The 26,942-nt window shown below is 43.8% G+C and overlaps 1 protein-coding gene across 2 annotated transcripts; it reads right to left on the reverse strand.

Annotated features, from left to right (window-relative positions):
• Positions 1 to 188: 188 nt before the first annotated feature.
• Positions 189 to 26,942, reverse strand: ZHX3 (zinc fingers and homeoboxes 3). 2 transcript variants are annotated; one of them, XM_033186427.1, is made up of 3 exons: positions 23,900 to 26,942; positions 23,128 to 23,226; positions 189 to 6,931 (listed from the first exon to the last, which is right to left on the reverse strand). In XM_033186427.1, the coding sequence occupies exons 1-2, from the start codon at positions 26,757 to 26,759 to the stop codon at positions 23,177 to 23,179; spliced, it is 2,910 nt and encodes a 969-aa protein (XP_033042318.1). In that variant the 5' UTR covers positions 26,760 to 26,942; the 3' UTR covers positions 189 to 6,931; positions 23,128 to 23,176. The 2 variants fall into 2 exon arrangements, with proteins under 2 accessions (XP_033042318.1, XP_033042319.1); XM_033186428.1 differs by lacking the exon at positions 23,128 to 23,226 and having other exon boundaries at positions 3,860 to 6,931; positions 23,900 to 26,911.

Consider the following 26,942-nt stretch of genomic DNA (forward strand, 5'->3'; position numbering starts at 1 on the left):
TTTTCTCATGTAGAAGCCAGTGCAGTGAACTCAGCAGTGCAGAAAACAGTGAGTTGGAACTTCTCTAGTGAGCCGAGGGAAACTGCCCCACCCATCCACTGGAGTTTAAGATCCACAGAAGTGGGCAAGAAGAAGTGAAATGTTTTTGACTTTTTTCCTGACTCCCCCACAAAATAAGTCAGCAGATGTGAAATATATTTATGTTTTTATTTAGGAATAATCAAAAGGTTCGAAGTACCATTGAGGCCCATTTCAAATTGTACAAGCAATTTGTCCCTGTTCCCCTCCTTTATCCAAATCCAGATACAAAATCTAGGAAATGTGCAATTTGCATCTTAGAAATAGCAGCATCCCCACAGGGGACCTCATGAGGCCTGGAGATTCAGCCCCGAGAGGGAAACCCCACTCCTGCCTCGGCACGACCACAGTCCAAACCAAAGTTGGGTTCATTTTTTTGTGAAAACATTTACCCAGGGTAAAGAATTCCCATTCTACCAAGGCTTCCGTGATAGAGTATGCCGTTTTCGCGGTTTGGTCGGTCACCTGGCCATGACAGGAGAGGGGACCCTCTTGCAGAGTTTGGCTAAAGTTTCATTGTGCCTCAGAACAAACAAACAACAGGGCAGTTGCCTCTTGTTTAGCACCAAGATGATCACCTTTTCAGCCATCTCTCCTGACAGCAGACTGCTCAACAGTCACTCCCCAGTCTTACACAGGGAACAAGGCTTTGTGCTGAAGACTAAAATGCAAATGGGTGCTAGAAAACCAGGAATCAAGACCTTGCCAGGAGGCATCCACAGGCCTTTGGCAACCTCCCTGACTTCCACAAAGGCTGCGCTCAGTACAACTCTCAATGAACAATGGCCAGCAGGGGAGAGAAGAAGGTAGGCGTGTTTTCTCTTTAATAACAATTATGGCACAATCTGACCCTCCTAACACTTCTGAACAAAGCAACTGCTCAGAAGCGCAGCGGGAACCCTCTACACAGGGGTGACTGCTTCTCCCCTGGCCCTGACCCAGTCTAACAGGGAACAACCCAGTTGCTGTGCTGGGTCCCTGATGGGGCCAGCGCCCGTTCCTCACTCCTGCTGACAAGTCTCATGTGGGGCTCTGGCCCTGTTTCAAGCAAACTGCAAGAATGAGACAAAACTGTATGGGCAGGAACCAGGGATGAGTGACAAGATCTCCCTAAACAAATTATAGGATTCATAGGTACCATGTGGTAGATTTTTCTTTTAAATGTATTTCTACTCGGGTTTGACTCTTGGGAAAGACCAAGCACTTGTAGCTCTCTGAATTCAGTGACTAAACAACCTGACATTTCACCTTTAACTCCAGTTACATTCATCTTGTTTTTTTCTTTTTTTTTTTTTTGAGATGGAGTCTCGCTCTGTCGCCCAGGCTGAGTGCAGTGGCACGATCTCAGCTCACTGCAACCTCTGCCTCCTGGGTTCAAACGATTCTCCTGCCTCAGCATCCTGAGTAGCTGGGATTACAGGCGCCCGCCACCATGGCAGGCTAATTTTTGTATATTTAATAGAAACGGGGTTTCACCATGCTGGACAGGCTGGTCTTGAACTCCTGACCTCAGGTGATCCGCCCACCTCGGCCTCCCAAAGTGCTGGGATTACAGGTGTGATCCTGTAATCCCACTGCACCTGGCCAAGTCACATTAATTTTGAATCATCCACTTATGGAAAGGAACAGAAGTTAAAAAATATTAACCAAGAAAAACTATTCATTAACACATACAGGTGCTCATCTGTGTGCGCGCGCGCACACACACACACACACACACACACACAATTTCAAGCCAGTCTCCTGAAGGAAGAGACACTAATGGCAGGTGAATGCTCAGGCTCCTCTCAGTACCCTGGGGCTCACCACCTATCCAAGTGGACAGCAGGGAAGGTGCCGAGTCCCCACCAGAGCAGCTGCCTTCCTCCCTTCTCCCTTTGCTCGGCACCTGCCAGAGCAGCCACAAAAGCCAGGTTCTGAGGGCTGTGGAAGCTTGGGACCAGGAATGACAGGCTAGTAACTACGTTCTTCACCATCCTCAAAGTCCTGTGAACCCAGACAGGACTCGCAAAAACTGAGGAAGGGGGTGCTTTTCCCTGTCCTTGTCCCTATGATAACCAGGGTCTGCCTAGTCTCATCCCCCAGCCTCTGGGTCCCTCCCCTGCTCTAGACTTCAGGGCAGTTAGAATGGATGACTCCTGCTGGATCTAGGGCTAAATAGAAACTTCTCTGTCATATCTTCAGTCTGATGAAGGACTGGGCCCCCATTCAAAGAGGTCAGATTTGTGGGTAGGCAAGAGCTCAGGAATGAAGAACCAAAAAGGAGGCTCTCAACCCCTCTCCAAGGCCAGATATTCTATGTACTCCCATTAACTTCACAACTAAGTGCAGATGCTCAGTGAATTCAAAGACAACTTGGTTAGCCCTGCCCTACCCTTCCTGGTGTCACCTGGCACTGGAACCCACAGAATGCAGCAGAAACCTGTTGGTTCCATTTGCACTCAGAGCAAACCAAGCAGCACCTTGATTGCCACGTTTCATCCAGCCACTCTGTCAAAATCAAAACTGGTTGTCTCACCAGCCCTGGTGTGGCATGGCCCAACCATGTCCCTGCCCCATTTAAATGGCCAGAGAAAACTACATGGTGAGTAGATTAGGTTGAAGCCTTGCTTGGGGAAGGGACTTGAGCACAGAAGAAAGGCTTGAGCTCCACAACTCCCTGCTTGCTCAGACATTGGAGCCTTTCAGAGATCAAGTACTCCCCAAGCTACACAAGAACGGCCCCCTGTGGTCTGGGCAGGCTGGCTGAGTGAGAGAGGTCTGTGCTCTCAGGAAAAAGGAGAGAAGGAAGCTGGGTCAAGAGACCCTGAAGGGGAGGGTCCATGTCTGGAGTGCGGGGAACTGAGCCCTGCTGGCTCCTTGACCTGGGTGGGCTGCTGGCTTTGCCCTGGAAGAGTTGACTATGTGGGCCTTCATGTGTCTACAGGATTTTTCTTCGCCAGCATATAACTACCTTGAGAATCGATGTGATATGTGAAAATTTAAGCTTAATACAAAAGCACGTCTTCTGCAAATGGTGAGTCAAACTGGTGAAATCTCCCAGGTAAACTCTGAGCAAGAAAAAAGAGGACATGACTTTAGGAAAATCCCAAACTAGGTTTGGTTTTAAAATTTTCTTCTTGGCTGGCTCTCCTCTCCTGCAAGTTGCCTTTATCCACTTGGGGTGTGATATCTGAACTGAAAAAGCTGCACCAGTCTGAGGATACTGGTCCAAGAAGAGACAAGACCAGAGACTATGAGGCTCAAGCATCCACACAGCATCCAACCAGAAAGGCCAGTGTCCTTCCTCTATAAAAGGCAGCCAGGGACAGATGTCCCAGAGCCAGGAGGGGGAGGGAGAGAACACAGCACCTGCCACTAGGCCACCCACTGAGCAGGATAAAACCCACAAGGACCACATCTCAGGCTAGAGAATATACGAATTTCCTGGTGGGGCAGCCTCCCAAGGCCAGCTGGAGATGAGCCCACTAGTACATGTGGGAGCCCACAAGGCACTACCCAATGTTCTGTCCAACTTCCTCCTTGTGCTACTAGAGAGCAGAGTGTGGGGTCCTTGTCAAGGTGCTTTGGTCCACCTGAACAGCCGCCTGTCACTCAGCCAAGAGAAAGGAGCTTTAAGTTGTACAATCACTGCCAGACCTCAAGGCCCTGGCAAGCCATCCAACTAGGGCATTTTCAGGAACCCAAGATTCTCAGAAATGATACTCCTCCCCTCCCCAAATAAAAAAGCTTCTTTATAGTCAAAAACGAAAACAAGTAATCAAAATATACAAAGCACATGTATCAAATTTAAATTTCCTTTATCAGAATGATGATCTGGTTCACCTATGAGAACTGGATCTACAACCCCATGTAAAAAACAGGTACAGGACATCAGCAACAACAAAAAAAAACAATAAAAGATGATTTTACTATCTCTGACGAGTCCAACTGCATACAAAGAAAACGGATAAGATTAGCCACTTTTTATAGGCTTTTTCTTCAGGAGAGACTAACCTCACCCACCTCTCAACTCTGCAGCCCACAAATGCCTTCTACTGAAGGCAACAACAAAAGTTAACCCTTGGCAGTGTGCAAAACCACAATGAGCTGTCCTGTGACAGGGCTACATACCTGGCTGCTGCCATCCCACATCCCCCACTGCCACTGGGCTAGCATGGGTGTGTCTCTGTGCACGATTGGCTGCATTCAGGGTTTTGCCCCCAAACCCTTGAGTACCTCCTACAATGTCCCTTTAAGCACCTGCGTGGTGATGCCTCCCTCATCATCGCTTTTGATCACCTTTCAAGGATAAGGTCCAGACCATACTCACTCACTCTCATCCAAGAGCAGAGGAAGAAGGATCTGTCCAGACTGCTGGGCTCCTTAACATGGGCATTCTTGCCTTTTGTGGTGTAGCCCTGGCTGCTGGGCAGGGCTAACATCTGTAAGAAAAACATACCAGGGCAGGCAGCACTGCACTTTTCCACCTGAAAGATGAGCTAGTGCCCATGGCTGGGTCACTCTAGGTCCTGCATGAACTTGTCCACCAACTGTGTTTTGCTGTTTGGGTTGTAAGTTAACTGTGAATACAAGTAACCAAGAAAATCCTCTCCATAGACCAACTTCAGCCAGTGCATGCAGGGCTCTGGAGGTGATGCCAGCAGGATCTGGAGGTGAGGCACTGGGTGGTTTCTTAGACACCTGGAGATGGCTTCGGCCTGGGCCACCCCAGACGCCTAGTGCACTGGTGCACCTCCAACACAGGCTGCTTCCCCAATACCCATGTGCCACCAAGTTTCTCAACTGCACATGCCAGATGCACATTTTATGAGAATCAAATGAGTATTTATACTGTGTGTGTGTATATATATATATAAATTAATCTGCATGTATATAAACATTAAAAGGAGAAATTCCAAGTGTCTGTTCTCTGAAGGAAAGCAATCACTCGCCATTCTTGGCAATTCCTCAAAGGTTTTTGAGACCAAAAATCTTCACTCCCCAAATTAAGAATACAAAAATAGGCTGCGAAACTTGCCAAGTATTCACAAGTCCCTGTTTGAGACAAATAAGATGTGGTCCCTACTGGGACAGGGAGGGCAGAAGATGACACTTTAGAAGAACACGATTTTGGTTTCCAAAGCCAGCCCTCTCCTAGAAGGCAGAGGGGCCACCGCCACGCTTGTCCTTGGAGCCACATGAGCACGGTGCCCTGCCAGGTCCAGTTCCCTGGGTGGGGGAGGACAGTCCCTGAACCACCATCAGTGCTTCTTGCCCAAAGCCCTTGCCCTCTCTCTAGGGTCTTCTAGCATTGTCACCCAGTCCAGCCCAGGAGGCATCTGTGCCCACGAGGCCTGGTACCTGTGGCTTGGCACTCTGGGAAGCAGGTGGTTTCTAAGACGTGAGTGGAGCTACAGGTGGACAGGTCTTTAGTTCGCCCCTCTTTACCAGCTACTCTCAGAGCAACCGGTCTTGGGGAAATTGAGGATTTACCATTTAGTACAGCTCTGTAAGCAAGTTTTCTAATTTTCAAAGGCACCCTTTCCTGTAATTTTCTCAATTCAAAAAAGGACATGAGGGTTAGGCTAAAGTAGAGTTCTTGTTTCCAAGTTTGGGGATATAAATATAGAACTTTAAAAGCATCCTCACAAGGACCAGTGATGCCCAGCACCCTCGGGCGGGCATCCAGCACACCGGCCAGACCAGGGTGGGAGCCAGGGGCATTCTGGGTGTTCTGCCAGGGATCCCTGCCTGCAAGTCTTTGTGCTAAAGACCACCCTATCTCTGATAATTCCAAGAAGTCAACAAATCCCTCCAGCCTTCACCCTTACTAATGGGCCAGTGTGTTATTCCTTCCCAAACCATAGGAGGCTCTGAAATGAGTGTGGAGAAAGGGCTCTGAAAACTGCAGAGGTCAAATCTACAGGCTGTGGCTACAGACTTCCACTTACATCCCTACCCCATTTCTTTTTTCCATATTTCTCTCACTCCAAACATGTCTAGATAAAAAAAAAAAAAAATCCAGGCACATAGGTCAGCACATTAGGCTTAACAACAAATGTTTCTTTAGTTGATCTGATAACTGAAAAGTTATGGTCCACGATTCAAACTCCCATGAAAAAGCAGAATTACAGTAACAACTAAAGAGAGCGGTAAAGCATCCAACACTACTCACATTACCAGTCCATTTTCTGAGCTGACGGGTTACAGCAGGTTCTGAGTAGCCCACAGGCAAAGCAAGCCTGGCATGAAAGGTAGCCAGTCACCATTTAATGCAGCAGAGATCTCTTCAAAGGTATTGCTTCATTGAGGAACACAAAGGGGGCACAAAGGGATTCCAGATATAGCTTTGTGTCTATAACCTCCCTGTCTGACTGTGGAAGGTGAGGGGCATCTGTGACCCAGCAATCCCCAGAGAACAGACACAGGTCATTTTTAGAGATGACATAAATGACAATGCACTGCTTGGCTAACCAAAGTTTCTACGTAATGACAGTGTTGATAATCTGATGTTTTATTTAACATATAGAGGTGGATGTATATGTTAAAAGCTTGATTCTGTGTCTATGAATATGACTATGAAATCTGAACTATTTTATCCATTGGAAGGTAAAGGAAAGGTCCTACATTGTGGGAGGAAGAACTGATGAGAACCCCATCTTGCTTGCTGCTTGCTTGGTGGTGGACAGGCCGAGGGTAGCGGCAGGCTCTGGGCTGTCAGCGAGGACTCCGGAAGCTCTCCCAGGTGCTCAGCAACCAGGCATGGGAACAGCATGTGGCAGCAGAGAGTTGGGCTTGGCTCTTCCACATGGCAGGCGGTTTCCCAGACTGGCCAGTCCTTCACATTAATCAGACCAAATTCAGTCTGTTTCTGAGAAGAAAACACATGCCTATCACTCCATGGCAGCTGCCACCTGTGTAGCCCCCAGGGCAGCCTGGTCCTTGCTATACCAGGGTGGCGTCACTGGCTTTGAGGACGTCTTAATTCCATGAGCAATGCCCTTCTGCCACCCACTCCCCCACCCTCCAGCCTGAGGGAATGTGGGTTAAGGAAAGGATGCTGGCTCAACCTTGTAAGGCCATCAGACTCTGACAGACCCCGCTAAACCCTAGGCCTAGCAGCTGGAGCAGCGGTTTGGCCTCTCCAGGCCCACTAAATCCCCCTAGCTCCCCAGGCTTCCGCCACCACCGTGTCTCTGGAGTCCTGTCCTAAAATGCTTCATCCTGCCCTCTCCTTCCAGGCTCTCCAGAACATACTGTTCTAATATAACAGCAGCTGGGTCTAGTTCTGATATGTATTCTACATATGTCTTCACTTCAACCCTAAAGTCAAAGTCAAAGTCAAAGGCCGATATCCGAGAGGTCCATCATCTGTGATTCATACAGAAGTGGTCTTTAATTGCAGCTGGCTGAGAAAGCCATGAGAAACCAGGTACAGATAAGCAGACCAGCCCTTCCTGTACCCACAGTTACCTGTCTCAGACAGAAGAGGACAATGCCAATGGCATGGCCACCCCCTGCCATTCCTGCTCTGTCCCACAAAGGACAGCAACATGTCACTTTGTGTTGGATTTAGTAGCTGAGGGGAGCCAATGCTTGTGATTCAAATCCACTCATCACATTTCCATGTTGACTTTAAGAAAAAAACCATGGTAAAATATAAACAACATAAAATTTACCATTACAACAATTTTAAGTGTACAATTCAGTAGCATTAAGTATATTTACAATGTCATGAAACCATCATTCTATTTCCAGAAATTTTTCATCATCCTAAACAGAAATTATATATCCATTAAACAGTAACTCCCCATGTCCTCCTCCCCATAGCCCCTGGTAACCTCTATTCTACCTTCTATCTCTATGAATCTACCTGTTTTAGATACCTCACGTAAGATGAATGGTACAATATTTGTCTTTTTGTGTCTTGATAATTCACTTAGCAAAAATGTTTTCAAGGTCCATCCATGTTGTAGGATGTATCAGAATTTTATTCCTATTTTGGCTGAATAATATCCTACTATATGTATACATACCACATTTTGTTTATTCATCTGGTGGTAAGTATTTGAGTTGTTTCCACCTTGTGGCTACTGTGAATAATGCCACTAAGAGCACTGGTGTACATGCATATGTGAGTCCCTGTTTTCAGTCCTTGGGGTGTATATCTAGGAGTGAAATTGCTGGATCATATGGTAATATTCTATATTCACCTTCTTAAAGAACCACAAAGTTGTTTCCCAAGGGGCTGTACCATTTTATATTCCCACCAGCAATGCACAAGGGATCCAGTTTCTCCACATCCTCCCAACACACGTTTTCTCTGAGTGTGCGTTTGTAACAGCCATCTTAAGTGTGAAGTAGCATCACACTGTGGTTTTTATTTGCATTTCCCTAATGCCTAATGTTTGTCTTTTCATGTACTTATTGGCCATTTGTATATTTTCCTATGAGAAATGTCTATTTAAATCATTTGCCCATTTTTGAATTGATTTTGTTGTTCAGTTTTAATTCTATACATATTCTGAATATAAATCTCTTATCAGATGTATGATTTTCAGTTATTTTCTCCCATTCTGTGGGTTCTTTTCTTTCTTTTAACAGTGTTCTTTGAAACACAAAAATTTTAGATTTTGACATAATCCAAATTATCTATTTTTTTCTTTTGTTGCCTATGCCTTGGGTGTCATACATACAAAATCATTGCCTGGCCAGATGGGGTAGCTTGTGCCTATAATCTCAGCACTTTGGGAGGCTGGGGAGAAATGCTTGAAGTCAGGAGTTCAAGACCAGCCTGGGCAACATAGCGAGATCCTGTCCACACACACACAAAATAGTAATAAAATTAGCCAGGTGTGCACACTTGTAATCCTAGCTACTCAACAGGCTTAAGTGGGATGACTGCTTGAGCCCAGGAGTCTGAAGCTGCAGTAGCTTTGATTGTACCACTCCAGCCTGGGCAACAGAGCAAGACCCTGTCTCAAAAAAAAAAAAAAAGTAATAATTGCCTAATCAAAAATCTGGAAGGATTCTGTTTTCTTTCTTCTAAGCGTTTTATAGCTTTAGCTTTTTTGTTTAGTTCTTTGACCTATTTTAAGTAAATTTCGGTATATAGTACAAGGTAAGAGTACAATTTCATTCTTTTGCATGTAGATATCTAGTTTTTCCAGCACCTTTTGGTGAAAAGACTCTTTTCCCATTGAACGGTCTTTGCGCCCCTGTCAAATATCAATTGACCATTACGTGGGGATTTCTGGGCTTTTTATTTTATTCCATTGGTTCTATGTCTCTCCTTATGCCAGTACCACACTGTTTTGATTACTGTAGCTTTGTAGTACAATTTGAAATCAAGTGTGTGTGACTCCTTCAACTTTGTTTTTTCTCAATTTGTTTTGTCTATTTTGGGTCCCCTGAGATTCTATATAAACTTTAGGATGGATTTTTCTTTTTTAATTGATAGTTTACATATTTATGGGGTACATGTATTTTTTACATGCACAGAATGTGTGATGATCAAGTCAGCATATTTAGGGTATCCATCACCTTAGTATTTATTATTTCTATGTGTTGATAACATTTCAAGTCCTCTCTTCTAGCTACTTTGAAATATACAATATATTGTTGCTAACCATAGTCATGCTAGTCTGCTATTTAACATTAGCTATTAAACTAACATTTGTTTCTTCTATCTACTATAAGTCTATATCCCTTTATCAACCTTTCTTCATTTCCCCCTTCTACTCTCACACCCTTCCCAGCCTGTGCTATCTATCATTCTATTCTCTATCTCCATGAAATCAAGTGTTTTAGCTGCCACGTATGAGTAAGAACATGTATTTGTCTTTCTGTGCCTGGAATATTCCAATGAACGTGACCTCCAGTTCTATTATTTTTTGTCTTTTTAATAACAGTCATTCTAACTGGGATAAAATGATATCTCATTGTAGTTTTGATTTGTATTTCCCTTTTGTGATGTTGAGCATTTCTTAATATACCTATTGGCCATATGTATGTCTTCTTTTGCGAATTATTTATTCACGTCTTTTGCCCCCAACCAAGCCCCTCCCCCCCACCTTTTTTTTTGGAGATAGGGTCTTGCTCTGTCACCCAGGTTCTGGAGTGCAGTGGCACAACCACAGCTCACTGCAATCTCAACCTCCTGGGCTCAAGTGATCTCCCCACTTCAGCCTCCTGAGTAGCTGGGACTACAAGTATGTGCCACTACACCCAGCTAATTTTTGTATTTTTTGTAGAGATGGGGTTTCACCATGTTGCCCACTGGTCTCGAACTTCTGGGCTCAAGTGATCCACCTACCTCGGCCTCCCAAAGTATTGGGATTATAGGCATTAGCCTCTGTGCCCCGCCTTTTGCCCACTTTTTAATATTTTTTTGTTGTTGTTGAATTCCTTATATATTCTAGATATCAGTCCTTTGTTGGATGAAGAGTTTTGCAAATACTTTCTCCCATTCAACATGTTTTCTCTGTACTCTGTGATTATTTCCTTTGCTATGCAGAAGATTTTTAGTTTAATATAGTTCCCTTTGTCTATTTTTGTTTTAGTTATGTTTTTCAGGTCTTAGCCATAAAATCTTTGCTCAGACCAATGTCCTGAAGTGTTCTGCCCTAAGTTTCCTTCTAGTAGTTTCATAATTCAAGGTCTTATATTTAAATCTTTAATCCGTCTTGAGTTGACTTTTGTATATGGTGAGAGATACAGGTCCAGTTTTATTCTTTTGCTTATGGACATCTAATTGTCCCAGCATCATTTATTGAAGAGGATGTCCTTTCCTCATTGCATGTTCTTGGCACGTTTGTTGAAAATCAGCTGGCTGTAAATATGTGGCTTTATTTCTGGGTTCTATTTTCTTTTCCTTTGGTCTGTGGGTGTATTTTTATACCAATACCATGCTGTTTTGGTTACTATAGCCTTGAGATATATTTTGAAGTCAGGTAATGTGATGCCTACAGCTTTGTTCTTTTTGCTCAGGATTGCTTTGACTATTTTAGCTCTTTCTTGGTTCTGTACAAATTTTAGGGTTTTTTCTACTTCTGTCAAGAAAATTACATTGGTATTTTGATAGCAATTACATTGAATCTGTAGATTGCTTTGGATAGTATGGTCATTTTAATGATATTAATTTTTCCAATCCATAAGCATGGGATGTCTTTCCATTTGTTTGTGTCCTCTTCAGTTTCTTTCATCAGTGTTTTACAGTTTTCCTTGCAGAGATCTTTCACTTACTTGATTAAATTTATTCCTATCTTTTTTTTTTTTATTTTTGGTAGCTGTTGTAAATCAGATTAACTTCTTGATTTCTTTTTCAGCTATTTTATTATTGGCGTATAGAAACTCTGATTTTTGTATGTTAGCTTTATATCCTGCAACTGTGCTGAATTTGCTTATCAGCCTTAAGAGATTTTTGGGGGAGTCTTTTTGGTTTTTCTAAGTATCAGATCATGTCATCTGCAAAAAGGGACAATTTGACTTTCTCTTTTCCAATTTGGATGCCTTTTATTTCTTTCTCTTGCCTGATTTCTCTGGCCAGAACTATGTTGAATAGGAGTGGTGAAAGTGAGCATCCTTGTCATGTTCCAGTTCTCAGAAGAAGGACTTTCAGTTTTTCCCCATTCAATATGATATTAGTGGTGGGTTTATCATTTATGGCCTTTACTATCTTCTTTCTATGCAATTTTCTGAGTGTTTTTTTTTTTTTTATCATGAAGCGATGTTGAATTTTATCAAATGCTTTTTCTATGTTTATTGAGATGACCATACAATTTTTGCTCTTCATTCTGTTGATGTGATGTACCACATTTACTGAATGGTGTATGTTAAACCATCCTTGCATTTCTGGTACAAATGCCACATGATAATTTTTTGAGACAGAGTTTCGCTCTTGTAGCTCAGGCTGATGCACAGGGGTGCAATCTCAGCTCACCGCAACCTCTGCATCCTGGGTTCGAGCAATTCTCCTGCCTCAGCCTCTCCCGAGTAGCTGGGATTACAGGCATGTGCCACCATGCCTGGCTAATTTTGTATTTTTAGAGATGGGGTTTCACCATGTTGGCCAGGCTGGTCTCAAGCTCCTGACCTCAGGTGATCTGCCCACCTTGGCCTCCCAAAGTGCTGGAATTACAGGCATAAGTCACCATGCCCACCCAAGGATTACTGACATATGAGGTTCTATTATTGTTATACTGTTGTTTTCTGATTGTTTTATGTATTTTTTGTTTGGCATTGTAGTTTGGTGGTTTTCTGTAGTGGTAGCATTTGAGTCTTTTCCTCATCTGTGTGTTTGCTTTGCCAGTGAGGTTTTTTTTTTTTTTTTTTTTGAGACGGAGTCTCACTCTGTTGCCCAGGCTGGAGTGCAGTGGCCAGATCTCGGCTCACTGCAAGCTCTGCCTCCTGGGTTTACACCATTCTCCTGCCTCAGCCTCCCCAGTAGCTGGGACTACAGGCACCTGCCACCTCGCCCGGCTAGTTTTTTGTATTTTTTAGTAGAGACGGGGTTTCACCAGGTTAGTCAGGATGGTCTCGATCTCCTGACCTTGTGATCCGCCCGTCTCGGCCTCCCAAAGTGCTGGGATTACAGGCTTGAGCCACCGCACCCGGCCCGCCAGTGAGTTTTATACTTTCGTGTGTTTTACATGATGTTAAATGTTGTGCTTTCACTTCCATGTTTAGGACTCCTGTGAGCATTTCTTGCACTGCCAGTCTAGTGGTGATAAATTCTCTCAGCTTTTGCTTGTCTTGGAAATACTTTATTTCTCCTTCATTTATGAAGAATAATTTTGCTAGACATAGTATCCTTGGCTTACTTTTTCCCCTTCAGCCCTGTTGATATATCATCTCATTTTCTCCTGATCTGTAAGGTTTCTGCTGAAATCCACTGTGAGTCTGATGGGGCTTCCTTTATAGTTGCTTAGACACATTTCTCTTGCTGTCCTTAGAATCATCTGACTTTAGACAGTTTGACTATAATATGCCATGGATAAAACCTTTTTGCACTGTATCTGTTTAGGGGCTATCAGGGCCTCCTATATCTAGATGTCTAAATCTCTTTTGAGATTTGGGAAGTTTTTCACCTATTAATATTGTTTCATTAAACAGGTTTTCTCACTCTTTCATTTTCTCTTAACCCCCTGGGATCCCAATAATTTAGATACATAGTTGCTTTATTGTGTCCCATATGTCACAAAGGCTTTGCTCATTTTTCTTTATTCTTTTTTATTTCTGAGTTATGTCAAAAGACCCGTGTTTCAGCTCTAAGATTTTTTTTTTTCTGCTTGATCTAATATATTGTTGAAGCTTTCAAATTGTTTTTTGTTTTTGTTTTTTTTTGAGACGGAGTCTCACTCTGTCGCCCAGGCTGGAGTGCAGTGGCCAGATCTCAGCTCACTGCAAGCTCCGCCTCCCGGGTTCCCACCATTCTCCCGCCTCAGCCTCCCATGTAGCTGGGACTACAGGCGCCCGCCACCTCACCCGGCTAGTTTTTTGTATATTTTTTTTTAGTAGAGATGGGGTTTCACCGTGTTAGCCAGGATGGTTTCGATCTCCTGACCTCGTGAAGCTTTCAATTGTATTCTGTACTTTGTTTCATGAAGTCTTCTGTTTTAGAATTTGCTTATGACACATATCTCTTTGATAAAAATTATCATTCATTTCCCAAATTGTTTTCTTTTTCACATTCTCTTACATCTCACTGAGCTTCCTTACACTCAAAAATTTGAATTCTTTTTCTGGGATTTTGTGAGTTTATTTTTCATTGGAATCTATTGCCGGAAATTTATTGTGTTCCTTTGGAGGTGTCATATTTCCTTGCTTTTTCATGTTTCTTATGTCCTTATGTTGGTATCTGCACATCCAGTATAACAGCTGCTTCTTCCAATTTTCGGCATTTCCATTTGTAGGGGAGGACTTTTTCCTAGACGTATCTATGGTGTCCGCTGGGTAGGACACTTTGGCTTTGATTCTTGGTATGTGCAGTAGTGTAGTCTCTGCATGATTTCTTTGGCTATAAATAGCCTCAGTGGTGTCTGTGATATCCTCAGTGGCTCAGTAGTTATTAGTGGAAGCTATGGTAAAATTTTGCTAAGGATTGGAATGCCAGGTGGGCCATTCTCCAGGCACCAGTGGTAGCAGCAGTGGGCTAAGCATGCCTGTCTTTGGACCCCAGAGCAGCATACAATGGCACCAGTGTTAGTGGGTCCAAGCAGGCTGATTCTTGGGCTTTCAGGTGGCTTACTCGGATGTCAGTAGTGGTAGCAGTTCCCAGGCATGTGGGCAGGTTCTCAGGCCCCTGGGCAGCTGGCGTGGCATGGGAGATGGCAGTGACAGTGTTGAAATGACCCTCTGGGTCCCAAGTGATATGTGCTTGTGTTGGCGGTGGCTGCAACAGGCTGGGCAGCCCATTCTCCAGGCCCACAAGTGGTACATACAGGTAGTAGTAGCCAGGTGGGTAAGCCCCAACAACCTCAGGCACCCAAAAAGAGCATTCAGGTGCCAATGGTAGTGGGCTAGGCTGGGCAGTCTAATCCTCAGGCTCCCTCTGAGGTGTGCAGCTGCCAACCAAGGTGGGCAGGGGCAGGGCAATCCCTAGACCACCTTCAGAATGCTTGGATAGGGAGTGGCAGTGCTGTACTACTGCCTTCCATTGAGGAGCACGGGGTTGCTGGCCAGTGGGGAATGCATGTGCCACTCACATCTCACTCAGCTCCAGTGGCACTGGTGCCTCAGCCCCTGCTATGGTAGTTGGCACCATGGTTGTGCCTCAGCCACAACAGCAAGAGCATATGCCTTGTAGTGCTTCAGCCTCAGCTGCAGTAACTCACAGTCACTTGCACCTCAGCTCTGGGGAAAACAGTTTGCAGTTCTCTTACATCTCAGCCCTGGCATGCAGGGACTCCAGGACAGTGTACAGTCTTTTGGGGACTGGGCTTTAAATGGCATCTTGCTGTAGCTGTTTAGTTCTCAGGAAGTGTGGGGGACCCAGTGCAAGCTCCCTTCTGGAGTAGTGCCATTGAACTATCTCCTGACACCTCGCATGTGAAATTTCAGGGACTGCAAGGGCTGAGGAGCTCTCCCATGGCTAGAACTGCAGAATCCTTTCACGGTAGAAATGTGGACCACTGAGGGTCTCTCACTTACCTTTTCCCCATGCTGGGGGGTCTCTCTCAGTTCCCCACCAATCCCAGCTGAACAAGCTGCCTTGCTTCTTTTTCCTTCCTTGTTTCCTGTCTCTTTTCTGTGATTTCCAGTGTTCTGTCTTGGATAATCTATTCAAAGTGTGATTACTCTCTATTTTTGTTCTTAATGGAAGAGGTGAGTACAAAATGCCTTTAGTCAGCCATTTTGGTTGGGTCTTCCTGGATTTTCTTATTTCTGTAAAAATGTGACTATGCTTTTGATAGATTTTACATTGACTCTGTAGTTGGCTTTGGGTTGTATCTACATCTTAATGTCAATCCATGAACATGGGATATTTTTCTATTTATTTAGGTCGTCTTTAATGTTTTTCAGCAACATTTTGTAGTTTTCAAGACACAATTCTTTTGCCTCCTTGGTTAAATTTATTCCTAAGCACTTTTTCTTTTTGATGCCATTGTAAATGATACCATTTTTTAAATTTTCTTTTCAGATTGTTCATTGGAAGTGCATAAAAATACAACCAATTTTTTTAAACAGATAGGGTCTCACTATGTTACCCAGGATGGCCTCCTTGAATTCCTGCCTCAGTGTCTCAAGTAGCTGGGACTACAGTTATGTCACTGTGCCCAACTAAATACAACTGATTTTTTTTTTTGTGATTTTATATTCTGCAGCTTTGCCAAGTTCATTTATTAGCTTTTTTTTTTTTTTATTAATGGATTCAAGTTTTTTGCTTGTTTTTTTGAGAAGGAGTCATACTCTGTCACCAGGCTGGAGTACAGTGGCACGATCTCGGCTCACTGCAACCTCTGCCTGCCAGGTTCAAGTGATTCTCCTGCCTCGGCCTCCTTAGTAGCTGGGACTAAAGGCGTGTGCCACCATGCCCAGCTAATTTTTGTATTTTTAGTAGAGACGGGGTTTCATCATGTTGGCCAGGGTGGTCTTGATCTCTTGACCTTGTGATCTGCCTGCCTTGACCTCCCAAAGTGCTGGGATTACAGGCATGAGCCACTGCACCCGGCCTCAAGTTTCTACATATATGACCATGTCATCTGTGAACAGAGATCATTTTACTTCTTCCTTTCGAACTTGGATACTTTTATTTATTTATTTTTGCCTAACTGCTCTGGCTAGAACTTCCAATACTGTTTTGAACAGAAGTGGCAAAAGTGGGCATCTTTATTTCATTCCTGATTTTAGGGGAAAAGTTTTCGGTCTTTCACCACTGTTGAGTATGATGTTAATTGCGGGCTTTTCATATATGGTCTTTATCATATTGTCGTATTCCTAGTTACTGAATGTTTATCGTCATGAAAGCATGTTGACTTGTCAGACACTCTTTCTGCTTGAATTAGGATGATGTGTTTTATTCTCTTTATTCTTTTAACGTGGTGTATTACATTGATATTCATGTGCCAGGCAATCCTTGCATTGCAGGGATAAATTCCACTTGGTCGTGAGGTATAATCCTTTTAGTATGCTGCTGAATTTGGCTTGCTATTTTGTTGGGGATTTTCTTATCTATATTCATAAGGGATATTAGTCTGTAGATTTCTTTTCTTGTAGTGCCCTTGTCTTGCTTTGGTGTCAGGGTAATGGTGACCTCATGAGTTAAGAAGCGTTTACTCCTCTTCAATTTTTTTGGAGGAGTTTGAGGAGAAGTGCTGTGTTAATTCTTCTTTCAACATTTGGAAGAATTCACCTGAGGTCCTAGACTTTTCACTGTTGGAATGTTTCTGATAACAGATTCAATCTTCTTACCAATTATTGATATATTTTGGTTTTCTATTTCTTCATCAGTTGATTTTGGGAGAGTGTGGGTTTCTAGGAATTTCATCTAGGTTACCCAATTTATTGGCACATAACTGTTCATAGTAGTCTCTCATATTCTTGTGAAAATATATTCATGTGAAAATGTAACATCTCCTCTTTCCTTTCTGATGTTAGTAATTTAAAGTCTTCTCTTTCATTCTTATTTAAAGGTTTGTCAGTTTTGTTTTTTCAAGAACCAACTTTTGGTTTCATTGATTCTCTATCTCTGCTCTAACCTTTATTTCCTTCCTTCTGGTAACTTTGGGTTTTGTTTGCTCTTTTCTAGTTCTGTAAAGTGTACATTTAGGTTACTGATTCGAGATCTTTAAAAAAAAGTTTAAGACATGGGGTCTCACGTTGTCACCCAGGCTGGAATGCAGTGGTGCAAGCATAGCTCACTATAAGCCCAAACTCCTGGTAAACAATTCTCCCACCTCAGACACCTGAGTAGCTGGCACTACAAGAACATGCCACCACACCTGGCTAATTTTTTTTACTTTTTTTGCTGAGACAGGATCTTACTTTGTTACCCAGGCAGGTCTCAAACTCCTGGCCTCAAGTGACTCTCCTGCCTTGGTCTCCCAAAGCACTGGGATATAGGTGCAAGCCACCATGCCCGACTGAGTTTTATTTTTTATTTTTTGAGACGGAGTTTCGCTCTTGTTGCCCAGACTGGAGTGCAATGGTGCGGCCTGTTCACTGCAACCTCCGCCTCCTGGGTTCAAATGATTCTCTTGTCTCAGCCTCCCTAGTAGCTGGGATTACAGGCGCCTGCCACCATGCCCAGCTAATTTTTGTATTTTTAGTAGAGACAGGGTTTCACTATGTAGGCCAGGCTGGTCTCGAACTCCTGACCTCTGGTGATCCACCTACCTTAGCCTCCCAAAGTGCTGGGATTACAGGCATGAGCCACTGCGCCCAGCATGAGATCATCTTTTTTAATGTATGCACTTACTACAGATTTACTTCTTAGGATTGCTCTCACTATGTGCCGTAAGTTCTGGTATGTTGTGTTTTCATTTGTCTCAAGGTATTTTTTAATTTCCCTTATGATTTCTTCTTTGACCCACTAGTTTTTAAATAGTGTGTTCATTTCCACATATTTGTGTATTTCCAGTTTTCTATTTTCAATGTCTAGTTTCATTCCACTGAAATTGGAAATGTACTCTGTATAATTTCAGTCTTTAAAAATTTATTAACACTTGTTTCATGGCTTAACATATAGTTTATCCTGGAGAATATTCCATGTGAATTTGAGAAGACTGTGTATTCTGCTGTTGTTGGGTGGTATTCTGTTTATGTCTACTTCGTCTAATTTGCTTGGAGTGTTGTTCACATCCTGTTTCCCGACTGTCCTATCTGGTTTCTATATCCATTGTTAGACATCGAGTATTAAAGTCTCCAACTATTTTTGTATCTCTCTCCCTTTAATTCTGTCATTTCGGGCCGGGCGTGGTGGCTCAAGCCTGTAATCCCAGCACTTTGGGAGGCCGAGACGGGCGGATCATGAGGTCAGGAGATTGAGACCATCCTGGCTAACACGGTGAAACCCTGTCTCTACTAAAAAAAAAAATACAAAAAAAAAAAAAAAAAAAAACTAGCCGGGGGAGGTGGCTGGCGCCTTAGTCCCAGCTACTGGGGAGGCTGAGGCAGGAGAACGGCGTAAACCTGGGAGGCGGAGCTTGCAGTGAGCTGAGATCCAGCCACTGCACTCCAGCCCAGGCGACAGAGCGAGACTCCGTCTCAAAAAAAAAAAAAAAAAAAAAAAAAAAAATCTGTCATTCGGTTTCACATGTTCTGGAGTCCTGTTAGAGATATATAGTATATCTTTTATCAATATAATATCCTTCTTTGTCTCTTGTAACCTTTCTTGATTTAAAGTTTATTTTGTGTGTCTTTTTCAAAGAGCACACTGGAGGTGAAGAAGGAAGCTCTTGGCTTTCCTAAAGCTGATCCCAAAGTGAAGACTCTGAAGGCCAAGAAGGTAGTGCTGAAAGGCATCCACATAGCCACCCAAAAAAAAAAAAAAAAAAAAAAAAAAACAGATCCACACATCACCCACCTTCCTGTGGCCCAAGACATTATGACTCCAAAGGCAGCCTCAGTATCCTCAGAAGAGCACTACCAGGAGAAATAAGTTTGACCACTATGCCATCATCAAGTTCTCACTGACCAGTGACCACTGAGTCTGCCATGAAGAAGACAGAAGACAACAATACACCTGTGTTCACTGTGGATGTTAAAATCCAAAAAGCACCAGATCAGACAGACTGTAAAGCAGCTCTATGACACTGATGTGATCCAAGTCAACACACTGATCAGGGCTGATGGAGAGAAGAAGGCATATGTTCAACTGGCTCCTGATTACAATGCTTTCTATGTTGCCAACAAAACTGGGATTATCTCAGCTGAGTCTGGCTGGCTAATTCTAAATTATATATTTTATATATATATATATAACATGCATATGTTAACACATATATAACATACGCAAGTTATAGATAATATATATAATATATAATTGCATATATTTACTATATATTATATATATTTTTTTCTCCAGGAAAAAACAGATTATTTTGTCTAGTGATAACATAGCCACCTCAGCTGTCATACGGTTACTATTTTCTACGTGTATCTTTTTCTATCCTTTTGCTTTCAACCTCCTTGTGTCCTTATATCTAACATGAGTCTCTTAAGATAGCATATAAACACTTTATTTTTTTTACTCCAATCTGCCAATCTTTGTTTTTAATAGAAGAGCTAAATCCCTTTACATTTAATGTGATTACTGATCAAGGATTTACTTCTGCCATTTGGCTATTTGTTTTTCATTTGTCTTATATGTTTTTGATTCCTCAATTCCATTACGACTTCCTCTTGTATTTATTTGTTCATAATGTACTGTTTTGATTGTTTTGTTTGCAATGCACTAATTTGTTTTATTACACAGATTACATCTTACTACATTCTATGCCCATTAATACAGATTTATAATTTTTTAATGAATTTGTCTTTTAAATTATAAAGCACAAAGAGAAAAAGTTATAAACCAAAAGTACAATAGTACTGGCTCTTATATTTACCTCTAAAGTTATCTTAACTACTGCTCTTTAATTTTTATTATGGCTTCAAGTTTCCGTTCAGTATCCTTTCATTTCAGCCTGAAGGACTCCCTTTAGCATTTCTGCTAGGGCACGTCTACTAGTAATAACTCCTTCAATTTTATTTCAAAATGTCTGGATTTCTCTTTCATTTTTGAAAGACAGTTTTGCCATATATAGAAATCTTAGTTTAGAGGTTTTTTTTTCTTTCACGACTTTAGATATGTCATCTTGCTGCCTTTGGGCTTCCAAGGTTTTTGATGAATTGGCTGTTAATCTTGTTGAAAACTCTTTGTATATGACGAGTTGCTTCTCTCTTGCTTTCAAAATCCTGTCTTTAGGTTTTGACAATTCTAACATGTCTTGTTTGTGGACCTGAGTTCATCCTGCTTGGATTTTATTAGCTTTTTGGATGTGTAGATTCATGTCTTTCATCAGGTTTGGGAAATTTTCTATCATTTCTTCAAATATTCTTTCTGTCCCTTTTCTTTTTCTGGGATTCCTATATGAGTATATTAGTATGAATATACTAATGAATATAATAACTGTATGAATATATCAGTATATTAGTATGTTTGATGATGTCCCACAGCTCTCTCAGGTGTTTTTTCTATATTCTTTTTCTTTCTGTTCCTTTGGATAATTTCAATTATTTTCTCTTCAAATTCACTCCTCTCTTCTTTTGCATGCTCAAATCTTTGTTGAATCCCTCTAGTATGTTTTCCATTTTAGGGATTATACATTTTAGCTCTAGAATTTGTTTGGTTCCTTTTTATAATTTCTATCTCTTTATTGATATTCTCATTTTGTTCATGCATGGTTTTCCTGATTTCCTTTAGTCCTTTGTCCATGGTTTCCTTTAGCTCATTGAACATACTTAGGATAGATGGTTAAACGTCTCTGGGTAATAATCCCAATGGCCTTCCTCAAGGATGGTGTCTGTCAATTTTTCTCCTGTGAATAGACCATATTTTTCTATTTCTTTTTATGTTTTATAATTTTTTGTTGAGAACTGGACATTATGAGTATTACATTGTGGTAACTGAGAATCTAATTCTCTCATGCCTCAGAGATTGTTGATTTTTGCTTATTGAGGGCTAGAGCCAACTATTTGTGACTTTTCCAACTATTTCTGTGAAGTGTGTATTCTTTGAGGTATGAGGTCAGTGAAGTTTCTGTTGTGATATCTCTGTGGTTAACCAGTGACCTAAGATTTCCTTAAATATCTGGCTTGCCAAAAGGAGGAATAAAGAAAAAAAAAAATAGGTACTGTCTCTTTAAAACCCCTTGTGGCTAGAAAGCTCCTTCTGCCCAAGGGAGCTGAGACAATGATCAGCCTCTGCACTGGCCTCCTCAGTGATTAAATGCAGTAATCAGCAATCAAAACATAAAAACTTGATATATATGTTTTTTTGAGATGGAGCCTCACTCTGTTGCCCAGACTAGAACGCAGTGGTGTCATCTTGGCTCACTGCAACTTCTGCCTCCCAGGTTCAAGTGATTCTCCTGCCTCAGCCTCCCAAATAACTGGGATTATAGGCACTCACCACCATGCCTGGATAATTTTTGTATTTTTAATAGAGACGGGGTTTTACCATGTTAGCCAGGCTAATCTCAAACTCCTGACCTCAAGTGATCCACCCACCTCAGCCTCCCAAAGTGCTGGGATTACAGGTATGAGCCACCACATCTGGCCACAAAACCTTGACTTTTGGAGGACAAAGTTGTTATTGCCCACCCTGGTACCAACAGTCTCCACCAGGAACATCTTCCACAGTTGCCTGCTGCAGAGCTTGGGGATGCTGCTATGTGAAACAAAAAAAAACCCATCAAAATTTATAAGCCTCTCCATCAAGCTCTTCCCTGGATGTTGTGAGTTCAAGTAGACTTCTGAGTCCCAAAACAGTTGCTTGAGACAATTACTGCCAGTTCAATTGTTTTGGTGGAGGAAAGGATTCCTGGTGCTGCTACTGCCATCTTCCATAACATCCCATCCTCCATGTCAGCTTTTGTAATAAACTTGTTCAAATATCCTCATCTCTCTTGAGCATGACACCCTGGCCTACTGGTATATCACAAGCAGCACAGAGCTGGGTATAACATAATGGCCAACTTAGCAACTTGGACAAGACTTGCAGGAGAGACTACCTGTTCTGCATTATAAAAAGGTCAAACCAGCCATAAAAACCTGTTGTACTGACTCCAGCGTGTGCCATCAGCTACTTTATAAAGCAAGCTGTGAGCTGTGGACCCCAAAGGAGGAGAGTGTTTTGTTGTACTCTTGCCCTACTGAAAACATGTCTGGAGTTGGACGAGGCCATAAGGGAGCCAGTGGCCCTGTGTACTCCAACCCTAACTGCTGACTAGTGACTTTAGGCTCCACCAGGTGTTTGCTCTCACTGTGGGCTTTGTGGAACTGGATTTTGCCTTAGTATGTGAACATGAGAAGAATAGGCTTTCTGCAAATGCTAAACCGATGGATGACGTGGTACTCCCCGCCCCCACCACACCACCAAATTATGGGCCAACAAGGAAGTCTCTTTTTCCTTAACTGAGTAAAGAAACAACAGCCTAACTATGTTTCAAATTGTTGTGTTCAAATGAATTTAAAATATTCAGAGAAAGAAAAAGAATTTTGTCCTTTTTAAGACATCCTAAGTAGAAAGCAACTGGGGTGGAGGAGCTGGGATTTGCCAGGCCAAAATAAACAAACAACAATAGTTGGCTATTGTACGGAAACAATGGAACAACATCCAGGAAATTCTGTGGGATTTCTGCGGGACAGGGCACTACGGTTGGCCCTGGGGATGAGGTGCCAAACACCAGGCCCCACACTGAGGCAGCTCATGCCAAAGTCACCAGGGAACCATCACATTGCCCAACACCACAGATACTGTCTCCTGTACCCCCTCCCACCATTGCCAACTCAACTAGCAATGCTGCCATTTTGGAACCCCCAATCCCTTCAGCTTCTACAACACTCCGCCCTCCTGGCTCTCACCTGAGCTTCTGGCTGCCCTCTGATGGGGTCTCTAATGAGAACACAAATGTCAAAGGGTAAGGAGGGAAGGGAGAGGCTGGGAACTCAGTGACCAGGAACCTAGAAAATCAACACGTAATAACATGACTTGTCTGTGGCTTCAAAACTATGTCTTAAATAAAAATAACCTTCTATAATACATTTTGCTTTTGAGTATGATCTAGAGAAACTGAGGAACAAAATTCAAGCCTTTAATTCCATATGTGTCAAAGAAGGAAGGTGATTTTCCATTATAATAAACATTTCTTCTACATCAGGAATAACGAGAGAAACACAAGACTTTCATCATTGGAAAAAAGCACATTATGTATCTAAGGACAATTAAAGGCTCTCTTTCCTTTTGTTCATCAATTTGAGCTGAATTTCAACTCATGTCCTATTGCTCTCTCCTACCCAGTGGCTGTGGATCTGCCTGACTCAGAGGATGTTTTGACCTGTTTCCTATTGCTAAGAAATGGCTAGAAAAGCTTGGACCCTTTAGGGTCACCATGTTCCTTCCCCTGCGCAGGTTTTTAAAAACACATGAAACAAAAAACAGCTCTCAACCATTTATCATATTATGTTCCTATGGCTCCTGTTGCTAGTTGTCCTCTGAAGCAGCCAGGCAGTTAATGCTGCTGCCAGGCAGTCTTAGAGACAGCAGATGCCCCTGTGCAGTAAATTCAGCATCCAACCATAAGTGCATCCTCCCCTTACCCACACAGGATAGCCATGACCCCTGTTGACTCCTTACCGAGCTGACGTCCAGCCTGGGGACTCGATGTGTCAAAGGGCTCTGAGTTGGCCTCAGGGACACTGGGCTCCCACGACTCACTGTTCTCAGACACCTCTGAATAGGTGTCACCCATCCCTTTGTGAACTGCTGTGAGCTCACCAGTACCAGAGCCCTGGTCCTCACTGCCTGTGTCTGCCACAGCTCTGGTCTCCTCCCCCATTTTCTCAGCAAACCACTGCTTGACCTGCTGGGAGCTCATCTGAGTCTTGTCACAGAGGTTCTGCAGGTCCTCTTCATACAGCATCTTGTGTGTTATGTAATAGTCCTGCAGGAGCTCCCGGTTGCCAGGGGCAATGACCAGTAGACCTGGTGGAAAGTTGCCTCGCTTATAGTCTTCGTACCACTTGAGTTGGCCATTCTTCAGTGCGTACCTGCTGTCTCCAAACCAGCGCACCACCTCTGGCCGCGGCAGACCCGTCTGGGCCATGATGGAGTCATAGTCCTGGTTGCTTGGCCACTGTGTCTGGACAAAGAGCTGCCGCAGCAAGTGCCGCTGCTGGGCAGTCTTTTTGCAGCTCACTTTGCCTGGGAGCTGCTCTGCCAGTTTGTTTGACCCATCATCCTCAGGGTCACAGGCACCCAGCCCTGGAATCTCGTTCCTGCCATTGGCTTCAGTGACCCGCAGGTTCTTCAGGTTGATTTTAATGGGGCTGACTTTGCGCTCTGCCAAGATATGACTGCTGGGCATTTCCAGAGAGCCATTTTCACCAGAGACCCTTAGCTCACTGGCCAAATCCTCTTCTCCACCCTCATCCTCAACAGCCTCCTCTTCCTCCTGAGAGGCATTCTCCTCAGCCTTCTTGGTCTCCTCAGCATTCACTTTTTTCCGTCTCTCTGAAAACCAGCTATCAATTTCTCGTCGGGTCATTTTGGTTTCACTTCTCAGGCGGTCCAGTTCCTCATCAAGAGGAAGAGGGTTTTGTGCAAAACTGCTCTCCAGGGCTCTGAGCTGCTCAGGGGCTCTCTCCTTGTATTTGGTTGGTGTGAAGTCAGGAGTCTGGTGCCAAGATTGTCGTTTGGCAGAAGTGTGGGTTGCTAGTGTGGCTGTTGTCGGGATGCAGGTTACCTCAGGGACCTTGGACGATGGGGAGAAGGACACCTCTGGTACAGAGTCAATGATCATGGAGCTGTGATCTCCAGGCATCATCACTCTGGAGCCCTTCAAGTTCCGGCAGTGGTATCTACGGTCACTGAACCATTTCCGCACCTCTCTGGTACTGAGGCCCGTCACTTTGGTGAGATGCTCAACTTCACTCTGCCCTGGGAACTGGTTCCGACAAAAGCTCCCTTTCAGAGCTGACAGCTGTTCATGAGATTTCTTGTTTTTGTAGATGCTAGCATCAAGGAAGGCTTGGGAAGTTATACTGGGACAGGCCGTGAGGAGCGACTGGGCCGCATTGACCACCTTCACAGCTGACGTTGTATTTGAACACACAGTGTTAATGGGTGCCACACCTGGCTGCTTGGGCACAGATGTCACCGTGAGGGGGAGAGAGGAACTTGTTGCTTGCAACCCATTGGCCATCAATGGCTGAGTGACCAGAAGTCCCCCTCCTGTACCCTCTGGCTGCCCCACAACATGACCTGGGAGAGCGGCCTGGATGAGATGCTGTACATTGCCAGCACTGGCGACGAGTGGGGTATTTAGAACCGTAATTGTGGGCTGAGGCACAGACTGGATGACTGTATTGAACATCTTTTTCCGGGCATCCTCAATCTCCTCAGGGGACCAGCTGATCCCCTGCTTCAGCCTTTGGGCTGTGAACCAGATCTTGAGCTGTTCTTCTGGATACTTGGTCACCACAGTCAAATAGCAGAGCTCGGCTTTGGTGGGGTAGGGGAACTTGTGGAAGGAGTTCTTCAGGAAGCTGTTAGAGTCCATGGCTGCATTGTACGTTGGAATGCTGCTCAGGGGGATCATTACTTTGGGAAGGGCCTTGGCTGTGGGCAGTGGCTGGTGGGCATGGTGTTGGGTATGCACTGGGGGCTGCTGCTGGAGGGAGAGGAACTGTGCTATGCCAGCTGGCAAAACTGGCACTGTTCCTATCAGGGGCCCGTTGGCAGCATGGGGGTTTTTTGCAGAGCTGGCAGATGCCTGGCTGACTGGAACTGCCCCATTGATGAAGGAATGGTCCCCCTCTCTCACCTCCATTTCTCCAGTCGACAGCTTTGGTAAGGCCTCACCCACAGGCTGGCTAGGGACATTCTCCTTGAGTGTATGAATTTTTTTGGCTTCAGCTTTGCCTTTCATTATCTTCATGATTGGAGTTTTGGTAATGATGATTTCTGCCTGTCCATCGGCCCCTTCGGCACTGGGCTCACCTGCTAAGTCAGGAGTGCTGGTGCTTTCAGGGACGCTCTGCTCCACAACCACATGATTGTCTGGCTTGGCCACATTCCACACAAAGCTGGCTTCCCCGGAGTGACACGTGGCATTGTGCAAGGAAAGCCCCTCAGGGGTTTTTGCCAGAAAACTGCACCCACTGCATACAAAAGTTGGGTCTTTATTAAAGTCTGTGTGCTCTGAGTTTATATGTCCCACAAATTGAGTCATATCATGGGATCTGAAATCGCAGTATTTACAGGAATATAAATAGCCATCTAAAGTGCTCCGATGCCCATTGGCCAGTGCAGAGCCATCAGTACTGCTGGGGTTCTGTGCTGCCTCACTGCTGGCAACAGGTGCTTCTGGGGGCAGATCCTGCTGGGGTCCTTCAGGCAAGGTCTCAGCGGGCTGGGCCTCCATGCTGGCATCCTGCACCACCACCGTCTTCACTGGGATCATGCATGGTGTGGTGGATTTCCTCTTGCTGGCCATGGTGACAATCACTGGGTGATCAGCAGCTGAGAGCTTGTCCCATCAGGGGCCTCACAATACAAGTTCCGGCTTCTCGATGAGGGCCAAAGAAACAGTTTCTAAGTGCAGCCTTTTCAGTTGTTTGCAGAAAGCAGGTTTTCCCTATTCAATCTAAGGAAAGGGAGAAAAAAATGATTAAGTTCT

The sequence above is a fragment of the Trachypithecus francoisi genome, unplaced genomic scaffold, assembly GCF_009764315.1.
Source record: "Trachypithecus francoisi isolate TF-2019V2 unplaced genomic scaffold, Tfra_2.0 Lachesis_group21, whole genome shotgun sequence".
NCBI classification, from domain to species: domain Eukaryota; kingdom Metazoa; phylum Chordata; class Mammalia; order Primates; family Cercopithecidae; genus Trachypithecus; species Trachypithecus francoisi.

Excerpts from the sequence above, each read along its gene's own strand:
- ZHX3 (XM_033186427.1), bottom strand. The coding sequence starts at position 26,759 with ATGGCCAGCAAGAGGAAATCCACCACACCATGCATGATCCCAGTGAAG. Across the intron at positions 23,227-23,899 it reads CCAGGCTGGACGTCAGCTCG|GTTCCTGGTCACTGAGTTCC; the intron begins GTAAGGAGTCAA and ends TTGATTTTCTAG.